This window comes from Meriones unguiculatus, chromosome 12 (assembly GCF_030254825.1).
Source record: "Meriones unguiculatus strain TT.TT164.6M chromosome 12, Bangor_MerUng_6.1, whole genome shotgun sequence".
Classification (NCBI taxonomy): domain Eukaryota; kingdom Metazoa; phylum Chordata; class Mammalia; order Rodentia; family Muridae; genus Meriones; species Meriones unguiculatus.
In genome coordinates, this window is record NC_083360.1 from 35,341,260 (window position 1) to 35,366,683 (window position 25,424).

Genomic DNA, 25,424 nt, shown 5'->3' on the forward strand with positions numbered 1-25,424 from the left:
TTCTGCCCTCTGATGTCTGCTCTGAGTGGTTTCTGTCCGTGGAGCCCTCTTTCTCCTTGACTGTGCTTTGCCTCCTGCTGTGCTACTTTCAGAGTTGACTCCCAGAGCCTGTTGTCATGGCCCCTGTACCTTCTGCAAGGTCTTGGATGGAGCCTGTCCCACTCCAAGAACAGTTGGTGTTCTACCAAGTGTCACTGAAGTAATGTCCTTATAATAGCACCCCAACTCCCAGCCTGGGCTTGGACCACAGGGCGGTGTCCCTTTCCCACTGTACTTGAGGTTTCTGCTCTAACCCTTGCAGCTGCTATTGTCAGTGCTCCAGGGATGAGTCCTGTTAGCGTAGCCCAACCCCCAAACACACACACAGCCATTCTATTTGGCCTTTGGATACTTTCCTGCCCACGAAGGCATTTGGTATGGGTGACATCCCCCAATACAAAAATGCACCAGAAAAGCATTTGTCATCCATCACCTCCAGACAAAGCCCTGGCACTTTGACCCTTTCAGTGTCCTAAGTGTGTACGTGTGGAAGGGCTGGAGGTGCTTTAAGGATCTACATTTTGTCGTAGAAGCAGTTCATTTCACCTTCTCCTGCCTCCGTGTGTCAGACAGGTGTGCTTACATCAGCAAATACCCATCAATTCCAGTGTTCCGACTTTGCAGATTGCTAACCTAAGGAAATGCTTATGTGGCATTGGTATTTGGGACGTTCCTGTTTTTATTAACTGAGGCAGCTGATGGCCCTTTTGTTCACGAAAGCATATCTTAATTCCCGGGCATTCTGTAAAATATGTCTGGCATGTCATGGCCCTGTGAAAGCGGATGTGTCACTGCTCAGAGATTATGACGTCATCACCAGCCATGGCTCTTGGGGTCAGCCCAGGCAACATGGAGGCCTCCTTTATTCTTGTTTTCTGATACTTGAAGCATATTTGTTTCCCTGTTCTACACCCAGAAACCTCCACATATTCTCTTTCTCCCTTTCTTCCCATCTCTCTCCCCCCTCCCCCGCCTGCCTCACATGTGTCGTACAGATTTAAATCTAAGCTTATTGATTTTAAGTAGCATAAAAGCCTCTTGTGCGCACAATATAGAAATCAAGTGGCCTGGGTTGCACCTCGTTTTCTGTTTCCTTTGGAAATCAGCTTGTGTGCGAAGCAGGTGGTAACCGTGAGCCGAGCATTTTCCACCCTGGAAGCTCTTTGGGCATTTGGCAGCCCACACAGATCCAAGCCTTTTCTTTGTGGCTGAATGGCCTTCAGGTGTGGGCAGAGGCCTGACTTCTCAAGCAGCTTATCAGTAAGCCGGGAACTCATTTCTAGGTGTCACCATGTTCATGGGCTCTGGGCATGTCTATTCTCATGAGCATCTTAGCGAACAGTACAGGGATAGCCTGGACTTTCCCAAGAATATTGCTCTGTTTGTGGTGTGTGTAAACCCTGACTTCTCCTGCCCCCGCTGTGTTAGACTTAGCAAGCATTGGAGGATTGCCAAGTGTGGTTGGACACTGTGTGTCTTTTTCTCTGTTTCCAGTCTGATTGCACCATGTCTGGGCTGTCTCTTGAGCTTTTTGTTTGAAAGTGGTGGCGGATGATTATCATCTATGAATTTGCTGAAGATAATGGCTTGTTTGGTCCACACTAATTGAAGCTGATAGCGGTGACTTTTCTAGTTATCTTGGATTTTCTTGGTCAGTAATAATATCTACTTTAAACAGAGCTGTTGTACTTCTTTCTTATCTAATAATTAAGCTAGATGACAGAATTAAGTGTGGGCATGCTTTCTCATTCTGACTCTTGATGAAGATGTTTAGGATTTGACTATCCATTTTGATGCTTTGAGCTATGAATACTAGACTAGGAAGTGATCCCTGTAAGTTAGCATTTTTTTCTTTGACTAAGAACTGGATAGTATATTTTAGGAAATACTTCTGAATTTGGATCAAGGTGATCTTCTGAGGGTTTTTGGCTCTGATATCGCTGATGACCTCAGGCTCCTTGGACCTTACCCAGTGCAGCAGGGTGCCATTTTGTTATGCAGGTTGAGGGAATAGGCTACCTTTAGAGTGATTGGGAAGTTCAGGATTCTTGGCAAATGGACTTTCTCGTGGCCTTTGGCTGCAGTTGTGTGGTTACTTCTGCTTTTCTGCATTCCCCTTCTCGAGCATTTGGCCCAAGAGGCCATAGCTTTTCTCATGGCCCTTGCTAGTTTTCTCATGGCCTACACCCATTGACACTTCCAGCTGGGGGCTATTCTAGCTCCTGGCCTGGAACAGATATGACAAAAGATGACCCCTAGGACCCCTTGTCACACATGGTTCCACTTTAAGTCCCAGTGTTCTGAAAGCCCACTCTCCCTTTCCACCTTTCATAGCCTTGTGTTTATTTTGTGTGGGTTGTCTGCATTTTACTGTTGGGCCATGGCGGAGAGGTCTGTTCATTCCGTCCTTTCTACAGCTGCACTGTGGATCTTAGTAGTCTGTCTTCTGCTGGGTGTGGGAAGCCCCAGAGTTCCTGCTGTGAATCCTTGATGAGGAGACCGCAGCAGGTTCCTTCAGATTTGACTTTGGTTTCCTTTTCGCAAGCTGGTGCCTTCTTGCTCCTGTCATGTGATAGATGGAAGAGGAGCTCACGCTTTGCTCCTTCCAGCCCTGGTATCTGTCATTTCTCACCACACCTCCACCAAAGGCAAAGACTACCTGCCCTGGTAACAGATTTTTAGGCACCCCCTCCTACATATGTGGGCTTATCCCAGTATCCCTTCCTGCATTTGTGGCTAGCAGCTGCTCATCCTGGGCATATTTGTCACTGAATCCCACAGCCATCTCCGCACCGATACCAAGCAGACATTCTGTAATTTGCAATGCAGACCTGGGAACCTGAATACTGGGTGGTAGGACTCCTCCTTTGCCATCTCTGGCCAGCAGGGGGCAGGGCTGTGACATCGTCTCAGAGTTCTGAACCTAGCCCAGAGGGCAGCAGATGAGGATGGCTGCCTGGCCAGTGCCCATGAGTGCTGCTGTTCCAAAGCTGAAGCATTTGATGCTGTTTTCTCTGTTTCCGCGGTGGCCGCAGCGGAGGGCCTTGAGAACAGCCTCGGAGAAGCTCAGAAACCGCTCGTCTTTCTCTGCCAACGTGGTGTACACAACCCCGGGCACGCGTGTCAACAGGTACATCAGCCGTCTTCTTGAAGCCCGCCAGACAGAGCTGGAGATGGCCGATCTAAACTTCCTCACCCTGAAGTACAAACACGTCGAACGAGAGCAAAAAGTAAGTGGCTCGGAACCTCATCCTTGTCACGTCCCCGGGGGCTCTGTGTCTTGGAGATGCCGATGGCTCTGATGGATTGGTCTCTGGCTCACCCCTCCCTCCATGACCCATGCCTCTTCTGTCCTCACAGTACCACCAGCTTCAGGATGAGTACTTCACCAGCGCCGTTGTCCTTGCCCTCATCCTGGCTGCCTTATTTGGGCTTGTCTACCTTCTGATAATCCCACAGTAAGTGATGCTCAGGTGCTGATCAGTGACATGGGAAGGTGACTGAGAATTCCGGGTCTCTGGGAATGCTGGCTATTTTTCTTGTCTCTGAAACTCAGTAGCTGACAGGAAACAGTTGAAGGGAACGAGGGTTGATTTGGGCTGACAGACTGAAGGTACAGTTCATCATGGAAGGGACAGCGTGGCTCCAGGAGAGCCTTTCAGCTTTGGTGGGCGGTAGGAGCACCTGGCTGTGTGTCCACATCAGGGTGGAGCTAGAATTGAGGCTCATCCTCTGTGTCTTACTTCCTCTTGTGAGGATTCACGTCCTAAAGGTTTGACAACCTTCCCAAAAAGTGCCATTCTCTGGGGACCAAGTGTTTGAACCCCTTTCACTCTGAAACCAAATACTGAGATTCCACCTGGACGTTCTCATGTGCTTGCGATCCACTTCCCATTACCCTCCTGTTGTGCCTGGCCTTTGAGGAGGGCATGGGCCACCTGCCCTTTTTTCCTATGCGCTCCAGTTAGTAATTTGACAAGCCCGTTGGCAAACAGCATGGTCACTGTTTTTAGTTTTGAGCTTGCTGAACTTTGGGACGTTGGGTGTTTTTTGGCTTCTCCATTCCTATGACATGCACTGTTGTCCTTAGTGGGGCTTCTGAAGAGAACACAGGGCACTTCTGCTTTCCGGGTCCATGCCACTTTACAGAACACTAAAATGAGAAAAGGTAGACTCTGAAAAGGAAGAAAGTACAGTGAATTAATTGGCATTTAACCATCATGTGTAAGTGTGGCGCTTCCATTTAGGGCCAAGAAGACACCAGGAAGTCTCCAGCTGTCTTTCTCTTCCAGCACTCGTTTCCTAGTATGGCCAACCTTGAGGGCATAATGTCTCCTCAGAGTTTCCGGAAAGCACACAGAAGTCTATCCTTGCTAAGGACAGGAAGCCTGTCTGTGGGCTGCACAGACAACCTTGCACCTGGCATTCTACCACATGGTCTTGTTTATAGTTTAGGCTTTTTCTAGAAACTTCTTTCCCAGACAGATATCAATAGTACAGATCTGTGAAGCCAGACACTTCCTTCATTAGGAGGAAAGGCCTTCCAGAAAGTCATGTCACCTGAAGCCAAGGCTAAACTCTGGTATGAAGTAGTTTGGGTTGAGATGGGCTTGGGAACTTCACCCCGGAGGCCCCAGGTGCCCTCACTAGGGGAGAACCAGGTAAAGGAAGTCCTCAGGGACCTGTGGCAATGCTTCCTCCTGAGGTTCCGGGCATGGGAGCCAGGAGGAGAAGCCCAGCACTGAGGTACCTATCTGTTACATCTTACCTGGCCCTTACCCAGCAGTGACCTGTGTGTTCTCTGTCTCCAGGAGCGTGGCTGTCCTGCTGCTGCTGGTGTTTTCTATCTGCTTCTTGGTGGCCTGTACCCTGTACCTGCACATCACGCGGGTCCAGGTATGTTTGTGTGTCTTCTACAGGTGTCCAGGTATGTGAGCCTGTGTCCGAGACCATGTACCTGAGTATTCTCTGTGTAGTCGCATGGCAAAAGTGGTTCCATCCTTCATTCTCAGTGGCAAGTAGACGCTCTGTGCCCATGTGGCGGGTGCCGCTTAAGTTCAGCCTGCTGTGCATTGTGCAGTGTTTTGGGAGCTGCCTTCTTGGCACAGTTGGTGGGTGGTAGACGTTGATGGAAAAGGACCTTGAGGTGTTGACTTTGCTACTTGGTAGGGGAGGCCAGGGTAGGTTGTATCCATCTGCTGACCTAGGGTTTGCGCATGACCCCAGGCTTGTGTAGTTTGGACTTTTGGAGCAAGGGCTGAGTATCGTATTTTTGCCTACTCACTCTCCCTGAGGGTTCTGCTTCTCTTGGACCTGCGTTCTTTTCTCATAGGCCCAGCCTACTTCCCAGAGCCCCATCCCCAGCCCACCCCCACTCGTGATGTTAGACCAGGCTTATTACTCTGGTATGGTTGTTGAAAGCTGCAACCTCTCACGAGGATTCAGTCGAGTTGCATTCACTTAACACTATCATTATTCCCAGGTACAGCGTGTCTCTCTCCTAATTTAAAAGATTCTCTATATTAAGACTACATTTACAGCTTGTTCGCTTCTATAGGTTGAGTGACATTTAATTTGAAATTTATGGCTTCAGATAATGTTGCCTTTGTCATAGAATTTCAATGAAGGCATGACAGAGGGATGGTAACATTTAAAGCCTGTCATTTTGTCTGCTTTGATGGGAGCTAGTGTGTATCTAATGGTGTGCAAATAGCACAGTGCATGCAAGAAGTGTGAAGATATATGTGTGGGGAGGGGGAGACAGTAGCCCAGAGCATAGCTGAGGAACACAGAGACCCTGAAGACCTACCCAGCATCTCCTCAGGGGACCCCAAATCCCCTGAGCAGAGTCACATCACTCTTCTTGTGGCCTAGCATTTTGCCATAAAGCTAACATTCACGCCCACGTACAACCTGGCTCTGTAGAACACATATCCTGGGAGGTCCAACTGTGCTGGTCTGCATAAAACCACTCCCTTTATTGAAAACACAGCTGTCCTCCCAGATAGGGACTCGGGCCCGAATACCTCCTGCATGCTAACAGTAAGTCAGCTGGCCTCTGCTGCCAACTTGCAGCCTCACCAGAGAGCATCACGGGGTATTTCCTAAGTATGTATTTTTGAAGCAGTGGCTTCCAAACCTTCAGGGGTTGCACTTCTCTGGTTTCTGACTTCATGCTGGCTGACACCTGGGAAACAGAAACCTGCACTCAGCTGAGACAGAGGGAACTCAGCTCTCAGAGTGCACCAGGACAGGTCGAATGAACTAAGCCAACATACAGTGACCGGTGTCTACCGGGCTGTGTGTTGGCTTCGGGCTTCATTTCTGGGCTGACTAGGCTGTGGCAGAGACTGTCAGACAGATGGTGGGATAGAGGCTGGGAGGAAGCGAGCAGGAAGTCAGTCCAACCAGGAGAGGATCTAACATGGCTAGTCACACAGACGGGATTAGGGACAGCTGTCAGGATATACCTACATGGAACCAGGGACATTGACAGTGTAGATATGCTTTCTTAACAGTGGCCATGGTACTGGTTGCACTGGCCCCAGTACCTGAAGATGACTTACCTCCTCCTTATTTCATCAAGCACATTTGCAGAATCAGTACTGAGCATGGGACAGAGAGGATCTAAGGGAGGTCTCGGCTACTTGGCTACTTCAGGCCAGATGACTATTTCATTTTGTGCTGTCTCTCTGCCTATTAGTGCTAGTGTTGGTCCAATGCTGGCCTCTCTTGAGGTGGCCAGAATATGGTAGCGGTCCCTCCTGTATGTCTGCCAGACAGGAGCATGCATCTAGATCAGGGGACTCTGCCCTCTGCATCATTCAAAAGATTCATTAGCTTCCTGCTTGAGGTGTCAGCCTCGACAGGATGCAGTCAGAGGAGCAAAACGTGGAAGGTGTGTATATCTGTCTGCACAGGAAGTTCTTTGTAGGGACTTAATGTGGTGGAGCTGGTGTCAGCTGGAGTTTAAGGTTTGCAGACCAAGGAGAGACACAGAGACGGGGGGGGGGGGGTGACACCTTTTCTGGCCTGCTCCTTGGAAATTTTCCCATTTGCTTCGACTGCTGAGGCCATTTCTGAGAGAAATGTCAGCGTGAAGAGGCAGCTGGATTCCAGTGTTCACTGCCACACTGCTGACAATAGTCAAAATGGAGTCTATCTAAAGCACCCTGATTGATGAACAGCCTATCAAAATCCACCTCACTCTCCTGTTGCCTCCTGACATAGCCACTGCCAGCAGACATGCAAAATCTCATCAGCTGGTGAGCTCCCAGCTCTAGAGAGTGGCACTCCATGCCTGTCTCTTGATAACCAAGTGCAGGTGCCATGGCTTCTCAAGAGGCCACAGAGAATGACTGACTTCTGGTCCATTCTGGTTCGCAGAATTCAATTCTGGGCAATTGTGTGACTCACATCCTTTTCTTACTGGCTGCTGCTGCGCCCTCCTTCTCCAGACCCTCAGTGGCCGAGTAATGTTTCCTTGGACACTCCAAAAGGATGGGGTTGGGGAGAAATGGGCAATGGGTTTGCCTCCAGCTAAAGAGCTTTGATGCAGCAAATAAACTCCTCCGCTTCTAAAGATGTCACGTGGTCAGGTTAGATGCATGAGTCACTCCCACCTGAATGACTTTTTGCAAACGTAGAATCTCCTCTGTAGTGGTATAATGTCACGTGATTCCAGGCGTGGGTGCTTACAATCATTGGTGCAAGAACTGGGGTGAGAAACCTCAGAGGCTATTCAGAACTACTGCCTATACCAAATATGCTAAATAAATGGCCATTTTGTTAGATTTTTATTTTGCTGTAATTTGTAACTTGAAGTTAATAGAGTTTTTGATAGTTTAATGAATATTTCTAAGGATTGTGGAAGAATTCTAATCTTGTCTGTCATTACTGAGGTTGCTTTGCATGTTTTTTGCTTCTGAGGCCATCATCCTCCTGGCCTTGTACTAGCATGACCTGACACACTATGGATTTTGAGTATGCACAGAGGCCTGGAGAACCTGGCCTAGACTTGCAAGACACTGCCACCTACCTGGGGCTGTGGGCAAGTGAAGGTTCTTATCTGTTCTGTGGAGCCTGCTGCTTCAGGAAGCTCCTGCAAGACTGGTGGAAGGTGCCCGTTGCTATGCCTGGGCTGTGCAGAGGCTGGAGCCAGCCTGGGCTTGGGGCATGGAAGTTTGTGTTGCTGAGTCTTGAGTTCAATGTTGCTGAGTACACCAAGTCCATTTGAGGACAGGGTGCTGCTATGCGTAGCCACTTTTGTCAGAAAGCATGCAGCTCATGTCGGACAGCTCAGATCTCGTCAAACCTCACTGCATTTCTACCAGGTCCTAGGCATGACCTCCAACCCTGTCGCTATGACCATGAGCCTGTTGAGCAGGTGGAGTCTGGGAAAGAGATGACCGGAATCCACAGAACAGGTCATCTACCACTGTCTTCTTCTGGAGGTCTTGCTGGGAGGTCACACTCTGAAGAGAACATGTTTGGAATACAAATGCCTTTGAGTCCTTTGTACATCCAGGGGAGGTTGGTCTCTATACCAACCCCCCGATTTTCCTTGTCACCAATTTTCTGTCACAGTCTCCCAACTCTCTACCAGCCAAAGTATTAGCCACAGTCCAAGAACCAGAATGTATTTGCGTAGAGGTCTGTTCCCTCTTACAAATGAAGCCCCAGGTATACTAAGTTCTGTCTCACAGAAGAACTTCCCTTTACCTCTTCTCTACCTGAACATCAGACAGAACGCTCCGTACACCAGGCCTCAGTCTGCTCTTGCTTGTCTACAGATTGCAGGAAATTCCTGCATGAGGGTACAGGAACAGGCTGCGAGAGAGAAGGCAGTTGAGCATGGTAGATACAGGCATTTGGTCCACTGATTTGTCCCATTAGGCCCTGCTTAAGCTCCATCATATACATCCCATGTCCATGTGCTGTTGTGTGCAGCCACTTTTGGCATGTAACACGCGGTTCATGATAGGCAGGTCTGGAGGTAGCTTAGTGACCCATGGTAGACATTCCATTTCTACCAAGTCCCAGGGTTACCAGGGCTCAGGGCCTGGTTCTAGACATCTTATCCAAAGAATTGAAAGCGGCTTTGCACAGGTTTGCAAAGGAAGCAAGGTAATTTCATTAGAGCGTATCTATAGTTTAGATTAAATAGGGGTACATTCTCAAGTGTGCCACATGGGGGAGCATCCTCAGGGGCCCTGAGGATTATTTTTCAGTGCTTCCTTGCATGGGGCTCAAAAGGAGTTTGGTTACTAAGGGGTGGAAAATGGGCAGTTCTCTGTTTTGATTGATAGATGAGATCATCTAATCACTTTTCCTACTGAGAATGTCCCTTCCCACCATACATCCAACTCTAATCATATGTGAGGCCAATTATGCAGAGGCATGAAATGGTAAATAGGTTATGGGAGGACTTGGTTTACCTTATTATACATGCAGGACACCAAACTCTTGCCTCTGCTGGCCTGCCTCCATAGAAGCAGGTACAGAGTTGCCCTTAGGACTGATTATCTATAGAGCATGGCAGGACCCAGCTCCAGGGCCAGTGTGTGGCCCACGGACTGGATCTGTAGGAACCTCTGTATGAATTCCCAACCTACCAAGCTAGGCCGTGACAGGAGCTGGGGAACATTCTCTGGTGATCAGAGACTCGCAGCTGTGCCTTCTCCAGGGGCAGAGGTCAGATCAGGAGGGAAATGGAGCGAGAAGAAGATAAGATGAGAGATGAGAGGGGCCCTTAGGCTTTGTGCCAAATGGAGCCCCTTCTGTGTGAGATCAGCGGGGACCAGGGTGCTGGTGAAGCCCTGCAGGATCTGGACTCGAAAACACAGAGCGAAGACCCGCCAGCTGCATATGCTCACCCACAACCACTGTGAGGCCTGAGCCCACCCTGGTCCTGTTGCTTTGGTAGCCACTTCTCTTCCGTTTCTAAGCCAGGAGAGCAACACTCCCAGCCCTGTGGGAGGACAACAGAAATGGCTGTGTATGCTGCCTGGAGTCCTGAAGGCCCAGCCTCTGTCCGCATAGGTCGCTTTCTGGAAGGTGCTACAGGTGTATATTGTAATCTATCGTCTTGATTTTAGGACTGTGAGCATGAAGAACATCTTTGAAAGCACCTGTTAAATAGTTCAGGCTGTTTTGGGAGTAAACAGATTAAAAACAAAATTTCTAGTAACCTTAAGAATTATATTAAACCTGTCTGTGATGATAAACTTCGAGAACCTGGGAGAGGGAGAAGGAAAGAGGGAGGAGTGGGGAGGGAGAGGTTTATGGAATTCCTGAAGTCTGAGAATGCAGTGTAATAAAAACGCCCAGTGCTTCTACTCAGTTAATTTCCATGCCTGTCAAGTCTTAGTGCCTGGGAGAGGGAGATGGGTGGTACTCCTTTAAATTCAAACACTTTGGTTGTGTGTGTCTGTGTGTGTTGTTTTGGCAAGTTCTTCATATGGGAAATAAATATATTAAGAGATGCAAGATATTTGCACAGTGGATGAAAACCTACTAAGCCTTTAGAGTAGTGGTTCTCAACTTTCCTAACACTTTGATCTCTTAATATAGTTCCTCATGTGGTTGTGACCCTCAACCATAAAATTATTTTCATTGCTACTTTATAACTATAATTTTGCTACTATGATGAATCTTACTTGTTTGTTTTTGTTTTTGTTTTGAGGCAGGGTTTCTTTGTGTAGCCTTGGCTGACCTGACTCATATTGTAGACCAGGCTGGCCTTGAACTCACAGCGATCTGCCTGCCTCTGCCTCTCTAAGTGCTGGCATTAAAGGTGTGTGCCACCACTCCTGACTTTGTGATGAATCTGAATGCAAATATCCGTATTTTCTGATGGTCTTAGGCGACACCTGCGAAAGAGTCTTTGGACACACTAGAGAGGTCATGATCTGCAGGTTGAGAACTGCTTTTCTAGAAGCAGGAGGGGCTCTTCACATCCTCCCTCATTTGGATGTCTTACTGTGAACACAAATTTACTTCATGATCACAGGATATGTTTTAAGCCCTTCTCTTCCTACCTTCCTCCTTTCCCCCTTCCTTCCCCCATTCTCTCCAGACCCTTGTGTGTGTTACTGAGACCTAGAGCCTTACGCATCTGTGCTAGGCAGCGCTCTACCCCCGAGCTCACCCCCACCCCCTAAAGTGAGCTTTTCTTGTTCAGTGTTTTCCAGGGTGCCTGACGATCCAGATCCGCACTGCTTTGTGTGTATTCATAGTGGTCTTAATCTACTCAGTAGCTCAAAGCTGTGTGGTGAGTATCGCTGCCTTTTGACACACACGGGGGGGGGGGGGAAGGGGGCAGGAGCAATGGGCTGAAGAAGCTGAGCCAGGCGTTAGGAGACATAGCGGGGGTGCGAGGAGTAGAAGGAGCTACGGGATGCTCCGCAGGATAGAGCTGCCTGGTTTGGAGACCAGGCAGGGCCTAGTGCTAGCTGGCTCACCTTACTTGCCCCCAGACTTTTCTGTAGGATAGCAGGGAGTGTTCACATGCTGCAGCAAACAGGCAGATGGAGGCCTGGTTGGTGGTATAGAGGTGGTGGAGTGGCAACAGCACTAGTGGCTAGGGGGTCAGTGAGACTGGGGTACTTGGGCATTCTGAGGGGCTGCTGTACTTCGCCTGGGCCTTCCTAAGCCTTCATCCACTTGCTTCCCAGGTGGGCTGCCTGCCCTGGGCCTGGAGCTCTCAGTCCAACAGCTCCCTTGTGGTCCTTGCAGCCGGTGGCCGGCGCACTGTGCTGCCTGCCCTGCCCTGCGAGTCTGCGCACCACGCCCTGCTCTGCTGCCTGGTGGGCACCCTCCCCCTATGCATATTCCTGCGGGTGTCCTCCTTGCCAAAGATGATCCTGCTCTCCGGGCTGACCACTTCCTACATCCTTGTCCTGGAGCTCAGTGGATACACCAGGGTTGGGTGAGTGTGGCACGCCAGGGGAAAACTCCCGACAGGGTGATGTTCAGTAGCATCCTCCTCCGACAGCAATCTGCAGGAATTGCTGTTGTTCTTAATCATTTCCTCAGTTATTAACCCTACGGCCACAGCGTTCTCTCTCTCTCTCCCTCTCTGTCTCTTTAAAACAGACAGACACATAACAGAAACACAAATACACAGGCAGGGAAGCAGACGGACAGACACACACACACATCCACGTACCCCACTTAACAAGCCAGTGCAAACCAAATGTATACAATTTTATTCTAGTTTGGTGGCTTTTCCATTTCTCTTCTTTAGCCTGGACTCTAGCAGAGTCTTTTAACTTCTAGCTGAAATGAGAGTCAGGCCTGCAGTCAGGCCCTGAGTTGTTTGTAGGCCTTACCACCCCAGAGATGGCTCCCTGCCCAGACCCAGGGTTTGATGGCCATGTCTTGCCTGGAAGCCGAGTCTGATGGGATTTCTTTCTCCTCCACCTCCTCAGGGGTGGTGCCCTGTCTGGGCGCAGCTATGAGCCAATCATGGCTATTCTGCTGTTCTCGTGTACGCTGGCCCTGCATGCCAGGCAAGTGGACGTCAGACTTCGACTGGACTACCTCTGGGCAGCGCAGGTAAGTTGAGCCCTCTGTTTCCTAGGGCATGGCATGGCTGTGGGGAAGGTAGCAGAGACCCCCCAAGTGGCTCCATGGCAGGCCGAAGCCCTGGCTCAGTAGTATAGCAGAGCCAGCGCAGTGGAGGAACTTCCTCAGATGGTTCGTCCTGGAGGCTTGAGTTCTAGGCCTGGCACCCATGGGATGGCTGGACAGATGCAGGACGGATGCGTGGGCTGGGGACTGGAGTTAGCGTGGCTCTGTTGTACGGCGGTACACTCCCGGTCCTAGGGCCTCCGTGGGGATTGGGTGTGGCCAGAATCCCATCAGGGTCCTTTCAAAAACTGTGCATGCCAAACCTTGGTCAGCTCACCCCTGCCCTAGTAATTTTCTGGGTATTTCTGACAGGAGAGCTAGGAGGCCTCAGAGTGTAAGTAGCCGGGTGAGCCGGTCTTGAGGCCCTGGCAATCTTTGCACCAGGCAGGCTGTCACACCGCCTGTACTTAGCTTTCCGCATGAGGAAAGTGCCAGCTGAGGAGTGCTTTTTGGCCTGCGTTCACAAAAACAAAAACAAAAAACAAAACAAAGCAAACACCTTTGGAGCACGGTGAGGTTTACCAGTGTCCATGGCAAGGTGGGGTTTCCTGCTGCTGGGGCAGATGTGTCTCTTCATGTGCCCCCCCCCCCCGCTTGCTGTGCTTTCCCAGGGATGGAGATAAGCATTTGCGAGGTTTGCCCAGGCTCAGCTCCCATCTACAGTGGTTTCCCTGGCAGCAAATTGTCCCATGAGACTTCCTTACCTGAAAAGGAGGGAGCATGGCCAGTGAAGCCGAGTCCTGGCAGCAGCTAGTCTTCTGATTCAAATGATGCATTCAGAACAGCCTCTGCCTTTTGAGCGGTGGAGTTTCCTCAGTTGGCAGAGCGGCACTGCCCAGGATGAGATGAGAAATGAGAAAACATTGAGAGGCACATGAGAAAGCAGGGTCCACAGAGGGACCTGCCAGTGTCGGACAGTGGCTGGCCTGGGGTAAGCTGCTGAGCCAGGCTATGGCTGCAGTCCTGTGCTATCTGCTCAGGCTCTGAGCCCAACTTGGACAGTGTATGAGGCTGTAGAAGAACATCGTCAGCTCAGGGCCTCGACTGTGCAGCCAGGGCTGAAGGGTCCAAGCTCAGAGTTGGGGCTCAGATGCCAGGTAGGTAAGGCCAGAGGACAGTTAGGAGGAGCCAGTGACTGTGATAATAATGCTCCCTGTCATATTCTCCCTTTGCTGGCAGTAAAATGGAGTGAGAACCACCATCCTGAGTTGCTCAAAATAAATGCAGTTCCCCTTCTTGGCAACCTGCTCCCAGGCCTGGCATGAGGAAGCTTGTTGCGGTGTTGTGGCTTGGTTGAGCCAGTGGCCCTGTCCCTGGGCTATAGGTTATGAATCCTGTTGGGTGGCTGGTTTTTGCAGGACTTACCAGTGACCCACCTCACCCAGAAGCAGTAACCAAGGAGCCTATTGGTTTGTAGCATCTAGGTTGCGGAGGGTGGGGGTGCCCCTGGTGACGGCATTCGCCAGTTCCTGGAAAGGAGACCTGGCCAGCTGCAGTTTGCCCGAGTCATACCAGGTAATGGGAAGAGCCTCTATGGCAGCTGTGGCATCGATCGTGGTCTTTGTTGTACGCAACTCTCTGTTCAGCGAGTGTAACCCAGCTGGCTGCCCGCTGTGGTCCACTGACCCTGCCATCAGCTGGATCATCGGTTTCAGATCTCATAGTGAATAACGGGCACAGGATGAGGCTTGGAAGGTCAGGACTCTTGGTACAATGAGGTGGGGTTCTGTAAGGCTGTTTGCTAGGGCACCCAGTTGGTTCTCTAGCCTAAGCAAGTGGAATCGAGGCCTGGAGGTGAACTTTTTTCTGTGGGGGAGTGGTTACTCCTTGGGTAGACATTTTTCTCGTATGGAGCGGCATGGCCTCTTTTGGGCTTTGATTATTAAGTTGCAATATTGGTTCCTAAATGCAGCTTTTAAATGTCATTGAGTCACGTGACTCTTCATCCACACCTTCTACCACCACTCATGACCCATGAGCTTTCCACTATGGGACACAAAGGCATGCCCTCACATGTGGCCTTCATGCGTGAGTGTCATGACAGAAGGGTTGCTACATGGAACACACTGACACATTTTCTTTCCATAGACAGGTAACGGAAACGTCACCCTGTTTTCCCGTAACCCCAGCAAAAAAACATGGAACTTTCAGGACTTTGTCTGTTTGTCCTCTGGGTACTTAGTCAGGTCATGGAGACCACGAGAGCACCTGAAACTATTGCCTCATTGTCCGGACAAACACTAGCTGGGTTAATTATTTTTGGAAACCACGTTGGCCATACAACCCTGCATAAATAAACAGACTTTGCTTTGCCCTTGGTGAAATTCTCTGGCTCTTCAAGAGCTGTGACTGTTGGCATAATTTTATCCCAACATTGTTTTGGTTTTTTTTTTTGTTTTCTTTCAAGACAGGGTTTCTCTGTGTAGCCCTTGTGTCCTGAGACTCACTCTGTAGACCAGGATGGCCTCAAACTCAGAGACCTGCCTGCCTCTTCCTCCCCAGTGCTGGGGTTAAAGGTTTGCTCCCTTATGCCCAGCAACCAATATCATTTTCACTGAATTCAGTAGATATAATCCTTGTGACAAACATAATTCTAATGTTTATGTTCATTTGTACTGGCACTCAGCTTGTTTGCTTACCAGTAAATGCTTAATTTAAGGTGATCCTTTCCATGCCGAAGCCATCACTTAACCCTATGGAGAGTTGCCTGTGGCTTGGTGTCAGCACGTACTGAATTCCCGTTGGTAGAACTACATCAGACCCTGTGGCATTTCTTACTTCCGTCCACAGGTTCTTGGCCATGCTTTCCCATACAGGTTTAGCAGTAGCAGGGACTTTATATCTTGCCCCATAAGGTCCTTTTCCAGGGACTCCGAAATGCTATGGCAGGGATCTCCTCTTTCTTCTGGTTGGCACTGGCTTATGTCAGGGCTGTGAGTGGGCAGATGGGACCAGATGATTTCTGATGATCTTGCATTAGGCCCCACCTCTTCGAAGGTTTTCATTCTTCCTTCTATGCCGTGTGTAATATATATGCATGGGGAATTGAGTATGCCACAGCACATATATGCAGGTCAGAGGGCAGCTTGGTGGAGCTGATTCTGGCCTTCCGTCTTTCCACTGGTTCTTTTGTCAGACGTACGCAGCAAGCATCTTTAACCCGTGAGCCATCTCACCAGGCCCATGTCTTATAGGTCCTACCACCTCTCACCACCACCATGCTGAGGACTGAGTTGTGCTTCCCCTCCTGCCCCCCACAGGCACACAAACCCTGGCCGAGAACCACAGGAGAGTGGTGAAAGCCTTCCATTCTTAATATTTTTCTGGGAGGCTTTGAGAGAGTTAGAGAGTTGATTCTTCCATAAATGTTAGGTGGAATGAAATGAACCTCTGAGCCATAGGTTCATTTTATTGGTTGTTTAATGAAGAGATGTTAAGCTAGAATTCCCAAGTTCCCTAAAATCATGAGGCCCCTTAGGCTTCCTATTGCTTTCTACAGTGGCTTTAGAAGTTTGATCCTTCCCTGACAAGTGCTGACTTAAAATTGGCCATGGCATCCGTTGCTGAAATTGGCCATGGTATCCCTTGCTATTCCTTTAATATCTGTGGAGTCTGATTGTGTTATTTAATTTCTTATATTTGTTCACGGTTGAATTTATTGTTATTTCACCTTTTACAGGTGGCTCGTCCTTTCTTCCCCCTGCCCCCCTTCTGTGTAGCATTCACTGGCTGTCCTATACTCACAGCAATCTGCCTGCCTCTGCCTTCCCCTAGTGCTGAGATTAAAGGCGTGCATTGCCATGCCCGGCTGACTTCTTTCTAAGGCGGATGCCCTGCTCTTCGATAGACACTTGTCCCAGGGTGGCTGTAGCGGTTCTAGGAATGCTGCCATGTAGTGTAGCTGGGGACGCTGGTCTCTAGTTTTCCTCTTCATTTCTTCATGCAAAGAGTAGTGTGTTCTTTACTCTGGAAGATTCAGCAGACGTCTTGCAGTTAGTGACTTCAGAATCCAATATTGTGGTTAGAAAGAACATGCTTTCGTGGCTTGAATCCTACTAAGTTTCTTGAGACTTGCTGTGCTGTCCTTGTTCCTTCTGTGTTCTCGTAAATGCCATGTGTTTCCTGTAGCTGGTCAGTGGTGTTTAGGTAAATATCGATTAAGTCAGACTTCTCGTAGAAACAACTCCCGAACAGAAATGAAAGTTCATCAGAATGGGATTCTGTTCCTACACTCCAAAACCCGTATTCCCATTAGGACCCTCTGGTATTACATCAAAGGGAGATTTATCTAGATAGCTATTCAGCTGAGCCCGCCCACTCTGAGCTACCCTGATTTAGGAGGTAGTCACACAAGGAGAGTTGGAGGCCCTGTCTGACCTTTGTTCTCATACTGTGTGTGGTCTTCACGTGTACAGAGATAATGTGTTTTACAGTGTGCCCTGGCTTACGTGACAGTTACCAAAGATCTTATGATCTTTTGCTTGAGGCCTTCTGTGGCCTATATTGGTTAGGACTTACCTGAAGATTTACTTGAAGGAGACCTGAGCCCCATTGTGAATACAAGCCTAGCTTGTCCTGGGTTCACCATTCACTCAAATCTGCCCATCTCCAGGCTCCAGGAGAGCTCATTACATATGTGAGTCAGAAACCAGGCTGTGTCGTGTGTGTGTGTGTGTGTGTGTTAATTAGCTTACAAATTAGTGGATTTCCACAAGGCTTCTTCAAGTATGTTTAGTTTGCTAACCCACCCCTTGCCTCTTCTTCTTCCCAGTCTGCATCTCCATCCCCACTAAATTTTTAACCCCTGTTATTTCCCCGTCTCCTTTTGTGCCCTTTTCCCTTGATGTTGCTTGACCTTAGCTTCCTTTATATCCTAGACTGGGTTACTATTGTTGTGATAGAACACTGTGACCAAAAACAGCTTGAGGAGGAAAGGGTTCCTCTTGCTTACACATACACATTGTAGTCTATCAATGGAGAAAGTTGAGGAAGGAACTCCAGCAAAGCTGGAAGCTGAAGGCAAGGGCTGATGCAAAAGCCATGGTGTGTGTGGTGTGTACTGTGTGGTGGTGGTGGTGGTGGTGGTGGTGGTGGTGTGTGTGTGTGTGTGTGTGTGTGTGCACTGCTTACTGGCTTGCTCAGGATGCTTTCTTATGAAAGCCAAGACCACCAGCCCAGGGATAGCACCACCTCTAATGGCCTGGCCCTTTCCCCGCCAATACCTAATTAAGAAAATGCTCTATAGCTGGATATTGTGGAGGCATTTTCTAATTGAGGGTCCCTCCTTTCAGGTGACTGTAGCTTGTATCAAGTTGACATGAGACTAGCCAGCACAATGTACTCGGGTAGTTCATTTCCATCTCAAGAAGAGGCAGCTTCTAGAGCGAGCGGTGTCTCCAGAGAAACATACTCAGAGGAAGAGGACATTAGGAAGTGCCTTGCTGGTGACTGTATGAAAATCAAGTAATGTGTTTTCCTGCTCCTGAAGAGTGGCAGGTGCCCCGTGCCCCTTGGATGAATCACTGTGGAGGATGGGGCAACTGTTGTCAGTTGTTCCATTGCGAGGGACTCGCTGTTGATTTCAGGCACCGCGTTGGGGGTTGTTGGTGTTCTCCAACTGAGGATGTTTTGTCAGGGTGAGGGGTGAGCATCATCCCTCTGCACACGCCAGCATCCCAGGGAGGTGCCAGGTTAGGCTATTGGCTGTTTTGTTCTTTATCCAAAACTACAAGCACAGCAGCTCTGGCCTCCTTGGAAGTGCTACATCATGGTTGGTAGACGTGCCTGGTCAATAAACTCTAAAACGTAACACACGTGGGTAGGGAACACCTTTTGAATAAGTGCCGAGGGCACGTTTTTGGGAACAGTTCAGTGTGTACCTCGTGTGACCTTGTTGACAGTAACGTGTGCCACCTAGTAAGCTAGTCCTTAAAAAAATCTGAGTTCCCTGACTGGAAAATCTTAGAGCATTTCAGTGGATTTTCATCCTGCTGAAAATATAATCAGACAAATTCTGCTTGCTTTATAAGACTATCTGCTACATGTAGGATGGAGATACGTCAGTCAAATTTCAACAACAAAAACCTTTTGACTTTTGTGTGGAGTGAGATGTGTTAGTGTAGGAAGGACAAAGGTATCCTAGCAGTCCCTAAATAGCAGAACCCAGAATAAAACCTTTCAATAAAATGTGGTAAGCCGGAAGTAATTTTCAGGTTAGTGCTATTTTTGTTTTTGTAAATCCTGCTTTTAGTATTTGGAAGTTTCATATACGTGCACAATGTGTATTAATCATTAACCATAAAAGAAAGTTTTGACTTCCCCTTAAAAACATGTACTATTATACTTTTGTTCCAGGCTGGGGTTAGTGGTGCATACTTTTAATCCCAGCGCTTGGCAGGCAGTGGCAGGTGGATCTCTGCGAGTACAAGGCCACACTAGCCTACATGGTGAGCTTTAGGACAGCCAGGGCTAGAGAGAGAGAGAGACCTTGCCTCAAAAAATAAAACAGCTAATTAATACCTATCTTCTCTCCCATCTCCTACCCACACTTACACCTTTAACCCCGACTATTCCCCCATCTCCTTTCATGTTCAACTTTCTCCTCTAATTGAACTTTTCCCTTGGGTTACAGGCTCGTTTCTGTATAGGTCATTCACTCACCATTTATTTTGGTTAAACCTTCTGCCAACATTTCATTTCCCCATCTTCTAGCCCTCACCATGCTCGAATCTTTCCAACTTTAGTATTACCCCTCTTTTCATTTTACCTGTATTTTACTCTCCCATCTCCCTTAAGGCATCTATCCTAGAAGTCATGCAATATTAAAGTATTTTATTTTTAAGCAAGGACTATTCAATTATGTTGTTTTTATTGTATTATTATTGATAGTAACAATAATTATTTCAGAGAGGATAAATATTATTGTGCCATTAATATAAGCAAGTTATTTTTTTTAAATACATTTCCCCCCTTAATCCTATCCTTCAAATGCTTTCCTTTGGGACGTGTTAGTATTTATATTTAACATTATATTTAGCATGTAATGCTAAATATAATTAGAGATAAATTTCCCAGGGAGAGGAGGGTGTTTACAATGTTATCTTGACAGGAATGGAGAATAAAAAGACCGAGGCCGGAAGTCAGGGGCCGCTGACCTGTGAGAGAGACCCAAAGCAAGTCACAGAGTCGCTTCATGGGAACCCTCTGCCAGAGAGCCACACTGACAGTGGCTGGGGGCAGAAGCCTGCCCAATTCCCTTACATTGTTTTCCTTTCCAGCAGAGGTCATAGACCCTGAGCCCCCCTCAGAATTGCCAGTGGCCATGTCCTGCTGTTTGCAGAGCAGGCTCCAGCCTGTCTGGGTGGTGGTGGCCAGTGTCTCCTCTGGTTTGACCTGGAGTCTGGGGCTCACAGGTGTCTTTGTTGTGTTTCTATGCACTTCGACCTGCCCCTTTCTATTGGGGCATGCTAATTTGTTGATCTTGCACTTTTTTTTTTTTAAATCCACTTCCCCAGTCTTGAATTTTCATTGTGGTCACTGTGTCCTCACCACAGTTGTTTTGGCTTGAGCCCTTCTCACGTTGCTTGTTGGAATCACTAGCTCTCGGTGTAGCTGGTAGCATCATGACAGGAAATCCAGCAGCATGTAACTTTGTAAATTCAGCCCTGGGGAGCATAGAGTAGCCCTCCCCAAAGCATTTGCCAGATGTAGCCCCAGGAAAAGCACCTCTAAAGATGGATGAGATGTTGAGGCACACACCTGTGCCTGCCCTGCCCTGTACATCACCGACTGCCAGACAGCATTGGCCCATGGATGGCTTCCACGGCAAGCCCCAAGCATCAAAGGCACTATGCTGGCATTTCTTCTATACCAGAAAGTAGTAACACATATACATAGACTTTTTTTTTGAGACAGGTTTTCTCTGTGTAACCCTGGCTGTCCTGTAACTAGCTCTGTAGACCATGTTGGCCTGGAACTCAGAGATCCACCTGCCTCTGCCTCCCAAGTACTAGGATTAAAGCCATGTGACACCACTGAGCAGTGAGGGTCAAGTTTTGTGGCAGGAACATATACAGCTTCGGTCTCTGAGCGTTATGGCGTACCATAGGCCACTAGCCTCCACTGATAGCATCCGCTGAGGCTCATGGTGGCTTACACATAGGGCCATCCCTGACACTATTTCTTAGCTCTGTAGGGCCATAGGTCGTGGTAAGCAGACCAGGCCCGGCAGCTTCTGCCATCCCCTGTCCAGTCAATAGGACTTCTTTCCCTGCTTCTGGTTCAAAGAGCTCACCAGGTTGAATATCTCGATCCAGCCCATCCCAGCAGGATGGGAGTTTTCATGGAGGCAGCAGTGGTTCTGGGGAATATGGTGCCATGGGGAGGTGTCTGCCACCTGGTGCTGGACCTTCTGGGCAAGGCAGAATAGAGGCTTGCCTGGGACTGGTACAGTCTGGGATGAGCACGTAGGTTCCCAAGAGGTGTTCCAGGGACAGGAATGGGATCTGTGGGTTAGACCCTGGGGATGGGGAGCCATTGTCAAGCACTGAAAGTTAAAATGGCGTAGTGGCGAGTCCTTCAACCGTGCTTTATGGCTCTTGTCTTTGTGTCTGGTATGGAAGATAAAGAGTATTCGTGCATCTTCCATGCATCTAGAGCCCTGCATGGATGATCAGTGAGGTTGAAGCAGCAGGCTACTCCATGCCATGAGAACTTACTCTAGATACTCAGGGGATAAGGAAAAAGCCCTTTAATAGCCCGAATCCTGTTCTGGCTAATGCGCAAAGAGAAATGAGCCATGAACAGAAACTTTTAACAGTTATATAGGTCATAGGCTCCAACATTCCACGTACAAAGTTACACTTTGAGCAATTAAACAGAGACAGAAAACTTTAAGTCTGGTTACAGTTACTTTTAATGTAGGCTGATACTGTTCTTTTTCTAGTAGTTGTTACCCAGGGTCATCCTGCCTGGCAGAGTCATGCTTTCCTTGGTGAGAGAACCAGACATGGTCTTTGATATGGCAATAGGACCTAACTGGCTGCAGTCTTGCCGAACTAACTCCTAGCAGGAACATATTCTCAGCAAGCCTGAAGTTTAACTGTATGTTAGAGGCACACAATCTGTCCTACAGTTCCTAGCAAGCCTGGCTAGGGTGCTGCTCATCTTCCAGGTAAGTGAGCAGCAGTGGTCCTTCAGCTAAAGTCCACTTTGTGTAACGTAATGCTTCCTAAGCAAGCTTATCGGCAAATCCTATATCACATCAGTTTATCACTCCCAGTCTTCCCTGTATCAAGGTGTCACGGTGGGAGGGAGGGGGCAGCATATGTGGCCGGGATTCATGACCCATGATCCCCAGGCAGAAGAGGAGCGAGACGACATGGAGAGGGTGAAGCTGGACAACAAGAGGATCCTCTTCAACCTCCTGCCAGCCCACGTCGCACAGCATTTCCTCATGTCCAATCCCCGGAACATGGTGAGCAGAAGGGCTTCCTGGGGCCTGCTGGGTGGCAGGACTTCCTGTTCTGCCTCTGGGGTGCCAGCTCGGCCTGGCTCACTCTGATTCTCCGGCAACTTGGGGCCTCTTTGGCCTTCAGCAATCCCCGATTTAGCTGCTCAGCTTCCAGCCTGGCCTTTCTACCAGTACCCCTCTCCCTCTTCCCCCGGCAATGGGTAAATTCTGAGCCACTAGGAAACTGGGGAACTTGGGTGGACAGGTACACATTTCCTTCACCCCCTTTCCCTTTGATCCTGGGCTGGCATGCGGTTGCCTAACTCACAAGAGGAGGAGAGTGGGTTTTAATAAACGAAATCCAGAGGGGGGCGGTGGAAATGCCTTTTCAAGTTTGGGTCATTGCCGATAGCTTCCATAATTTGGGGCCATGCTTTTCCATAGCTGTCTATCACATCTGCTTGAAGCATGGGGATTCTCTTTTCCTCCTTCACGTGGAATGTTTGGTCAGAGCCCCTCACAGCCCTGCCCGTCACAGTTGCTGTGGTCACTAGCACAGCACAAGGGAGATGCTTGCAAAGGCCAAGTTCAACAGTAAAAAAAAAAAAGAAAAAGAAAAAGAAAAGAAAAAAATCCAGTTTGGCTTCGACAGTTCTAGGGGCAGAACAAAGCCTGGAGGTTCAGCCTTACCCTGCTCCCAGCCGGAAGCAGCTGCCCTTTCTGTGCCCTCAGCTGAGCTTTAGAGCCCCGGAACGTGTGCTTTCATATGATTCCCCCTTCCCTGCCGTTCCCTCACCTCGGAGGCCCAAGGACAAAGTGGACCACTCAGGATTTGCCCATGCAGTGGCCCCCATGGCCTGGAGCTAACTGGGCTCCTATGGCCCAGCTCGTCCCTCTTCCAAAAGCTGCTTCTGGTGGTTGGCCGTGCCTGGTGCGGCATGGCGAGGCCGACCCCCTCTGCCTTTGCAGGACCTCTACTACCAGTCCTACTCCCAGGTGGGCGTCATGTTCGCCTCCATCCCCAACTTCAATGACTTCTACATCGAGCTGGATGGCAACAACATGGGGGTGGAGTGTCTGCGGCTCCTCAATGAGATCATTGCTGACTTTGATGAGGTGAGGCCATGCAGCAGCATCTACTTACAGGGTGGCAAGGATGACCCAGATCCTGCCTGGGTCCACAGCAGGGTCCAGGGCAGCTGGGACAGTTAAGACAGAGGGACCAGGGCTGGGCAGCTCCCACTCCAGGTGGGCAGGTGGGAACCTCTAGGCCCTTCCCCAACCAGGCACTGTGTGTACCCCTGCTCTGGAGACCCTCTTCCCCCAGTGTCTGTGAGTTTAGCTTCAGAGACAGGGATGTGTCCTGTGCTGTATTTCCTTGGTGCCTCTTTCACACATAGTGCCAGACCCTTCAAAACACCAGAGGAGCCCTTGTGCACTATTTGATGGCCACCTCCTCTGTCGCCCCCTAGTGGATGATGGCTGTCTGACAGCTCTCCACTGTGCTGGGGTGGTTAACAGTTCTGTGCTTTAAACAAAGCTCATGGACAAGGACTTCTACAAGGACCTGGAGAAGATCAAGACCATTGGAAGTACCTATATGGCCGCGGTGGGGCTGGCGCCCACAGCAGGAACCAGGGTGAGTAGGTCCCGGGCCACCTGGCTCAGGTCTAGTCTAGCTCTGTTTCAGACGGATCTGGGATGCCAGGGCAGGTGCCCCACACGCAGGTTGGTTTCTCTGTGCTGGGTTAGGGGAGAAGATCCTAGGATATCTTGCCATTGGGTGATTCTTCCCAGATACCGAATCTTAGAAAAGCCCTCAACTTCAAGCCCCCCTCATCATCTGCCTCCTTTGGCTCCCAGCCTTGGAGGGCTCGAAACTCGAGCCCCGCCCCAAAAGTGGACTTGTGAACACAAAGTAGGTCTGCAGCTACAATGCAATAAGGAGCAGCCTCCTAGAGTGGTGTCAGCAGCCCCATTTTGCCAAACATTTAAGGACAGAATGGTGTGAGTCACCTTCACCCTCTTCTAGAAGACAGAGGCGGCTGGAAAGCTTCCCAACTCACATTGTCAGACCAGAGCAGACGAAGACATCCCTAGAAGGGGAAGCCACAAATCAGTAGTATTTGTTTTCACAGATGTAAGTGCAGAAAGTCCTCATCACACATTAGCAAGCAGAACAAAGTAATAAGTAAAATGAATTCTACACAAGGGCCAACCAGGATTCACTCTAGCTATTAACATTCCAGAATAAATTTGTGAAGCCCATCCTGCCATATATGATCCTAAAAACTGATGCAAAACTCCATGTGAATCAATAGCCATTCCTGAATAAAAATTATTAAACTCGGAGAAAAGGAAACCTCTGATTTGACAAAGGACATATATAAACCCTGCAAACTTAACATTATGTCTGATGAAGAAAAACTCCTCAGCTCTTAAGACCAGGAGCGTTGCAAGAATAACCTTTCTCACCTGTGTTAAAACTAGTTAAAACTAGTATCATCACTAATTATTAAAGTCAGGACTTCGCTAAATAGTCTGGATGGGACTTGAACAACTGTGTAACCCAAGTTGGCAAAGAATGCCATTCCTTATTCTGCCCCCTGACTTTTGGGGCACACTACCATACCCGACTCTCTCACCAGTAACATTTAACAGCGTTCTGGAGGTCCTAGCTAAGGCCACAGGTTAAGAAAGTGAGATGAAGCGCGTATGGATTTTGGAGGAAGAAAGAACACCATCTTTGTCTGCAGGTGACATGAGAGTAAACACGTGGAAACCCTGAAAGAACCAAGGATGGGGTGGGGGGATGGGTGGGTGCCACCGTTGTAACTGGTGAACGAATGGATGAACAGAGAAAGGTAGCAGGACACAGAGCTTGTATGTAAAACTCGATCCTCCTCTGTGTAGTAGCCATGGACGTTTGGTGTTTGAAATTACAAACATAATACCATTCATATTAGCACCAAAATATAATACTTGGGGTAAATATAGCATGGCGTAGACAGGATCTATATTAGGAAAACTATTCTGTGTCCTTGCATGGGAAGGATGGCTGCTGTCAAGATATCAGGGATTATAAATTTGATGTGTGGAATTAACCTAGCCTCCATCAAAATTGTATCAGGATATTGCATGACCTTGACAAACTGAACCTAACTTTAGACTGAAAAACAAAAGATCCAGAAGAGCCCAGACGATACTGGAGATCATATACAAAGCTACAGCAATGACAGCAGTGTAGTGTACTGGGGATATTTCAGATTGATCAGTGGAACAGGATAGAGTACTCAGAAAG

At 48.8% G+C, this 25,424-nt stretch overlaps 1 protein-coding gene and 1 long non-coding RNA gene across 3 annotated transcripts in view; one reads left to right on the plus strand and one right to left on the minus strand.

Moving 5' to 3' along the window:
* Adcy1 (adenylate cyclase 1) overlaps positions 1–25,424 on the plus strand; it is a 118,847-nt gene that overhangs the window by 77,997 nt on the left and 15,426 nt on the right. The window contains exons 9-17 of the mRNA XM_021648237.2: positions 3,075–3,269; positions 3,400–3,497; positions 4,851–4,935; positions 11,222–11,311; positions 11,715–11,968; positions 12,471–12,597; positions 22,031–22,147; positions 23,093–23,239; positions 23,664–23,762. Coding sequence (XP_021503912.1) covers positions 3,075–3,269; positions 3,400–3,497; positions 4,851–4,935; positions 11,222–11,311; positions 11,715–11,968; positions 12,471–12,597; positions 22,031–22,147; positions 23,093–23,239; positions 23,664–23,762 — 1,212 coding nt within the window. The remainder of the gene's footprint in view (positions 1–3,074; positions 3,270–3,399; positions 3,498–4,850; positions 4,936–11,221; positions 11,312–11,714; positions 11,969–12,470; positions 12,598–22,030; positions 22,148–23,092; positions 23,240–23,663; positions 23,763–25,424) is intronic.
* LOC132646816 (uncharacterized) lies at positions 12,226–14,633 on the minus strand. 2 transcript variants are annotated; one of them, XR_009585121.1, is made up of 3 exons: positions 14,038–14,633; positions 13,377–13,503; positions 12,226–13,126 (listed from the first exon to the last, which is right to left on the minus strand). It is a non-coding gene; the product is annotated as an uncharacterized LOC132646816 (long non-coding RNA). The 2 variants fall into 2 exon arrangements; XR_009585120.1 differs by lacking the exon at positions 14,038–14,633 and having other exon boundaries at positions 13,377–14,031.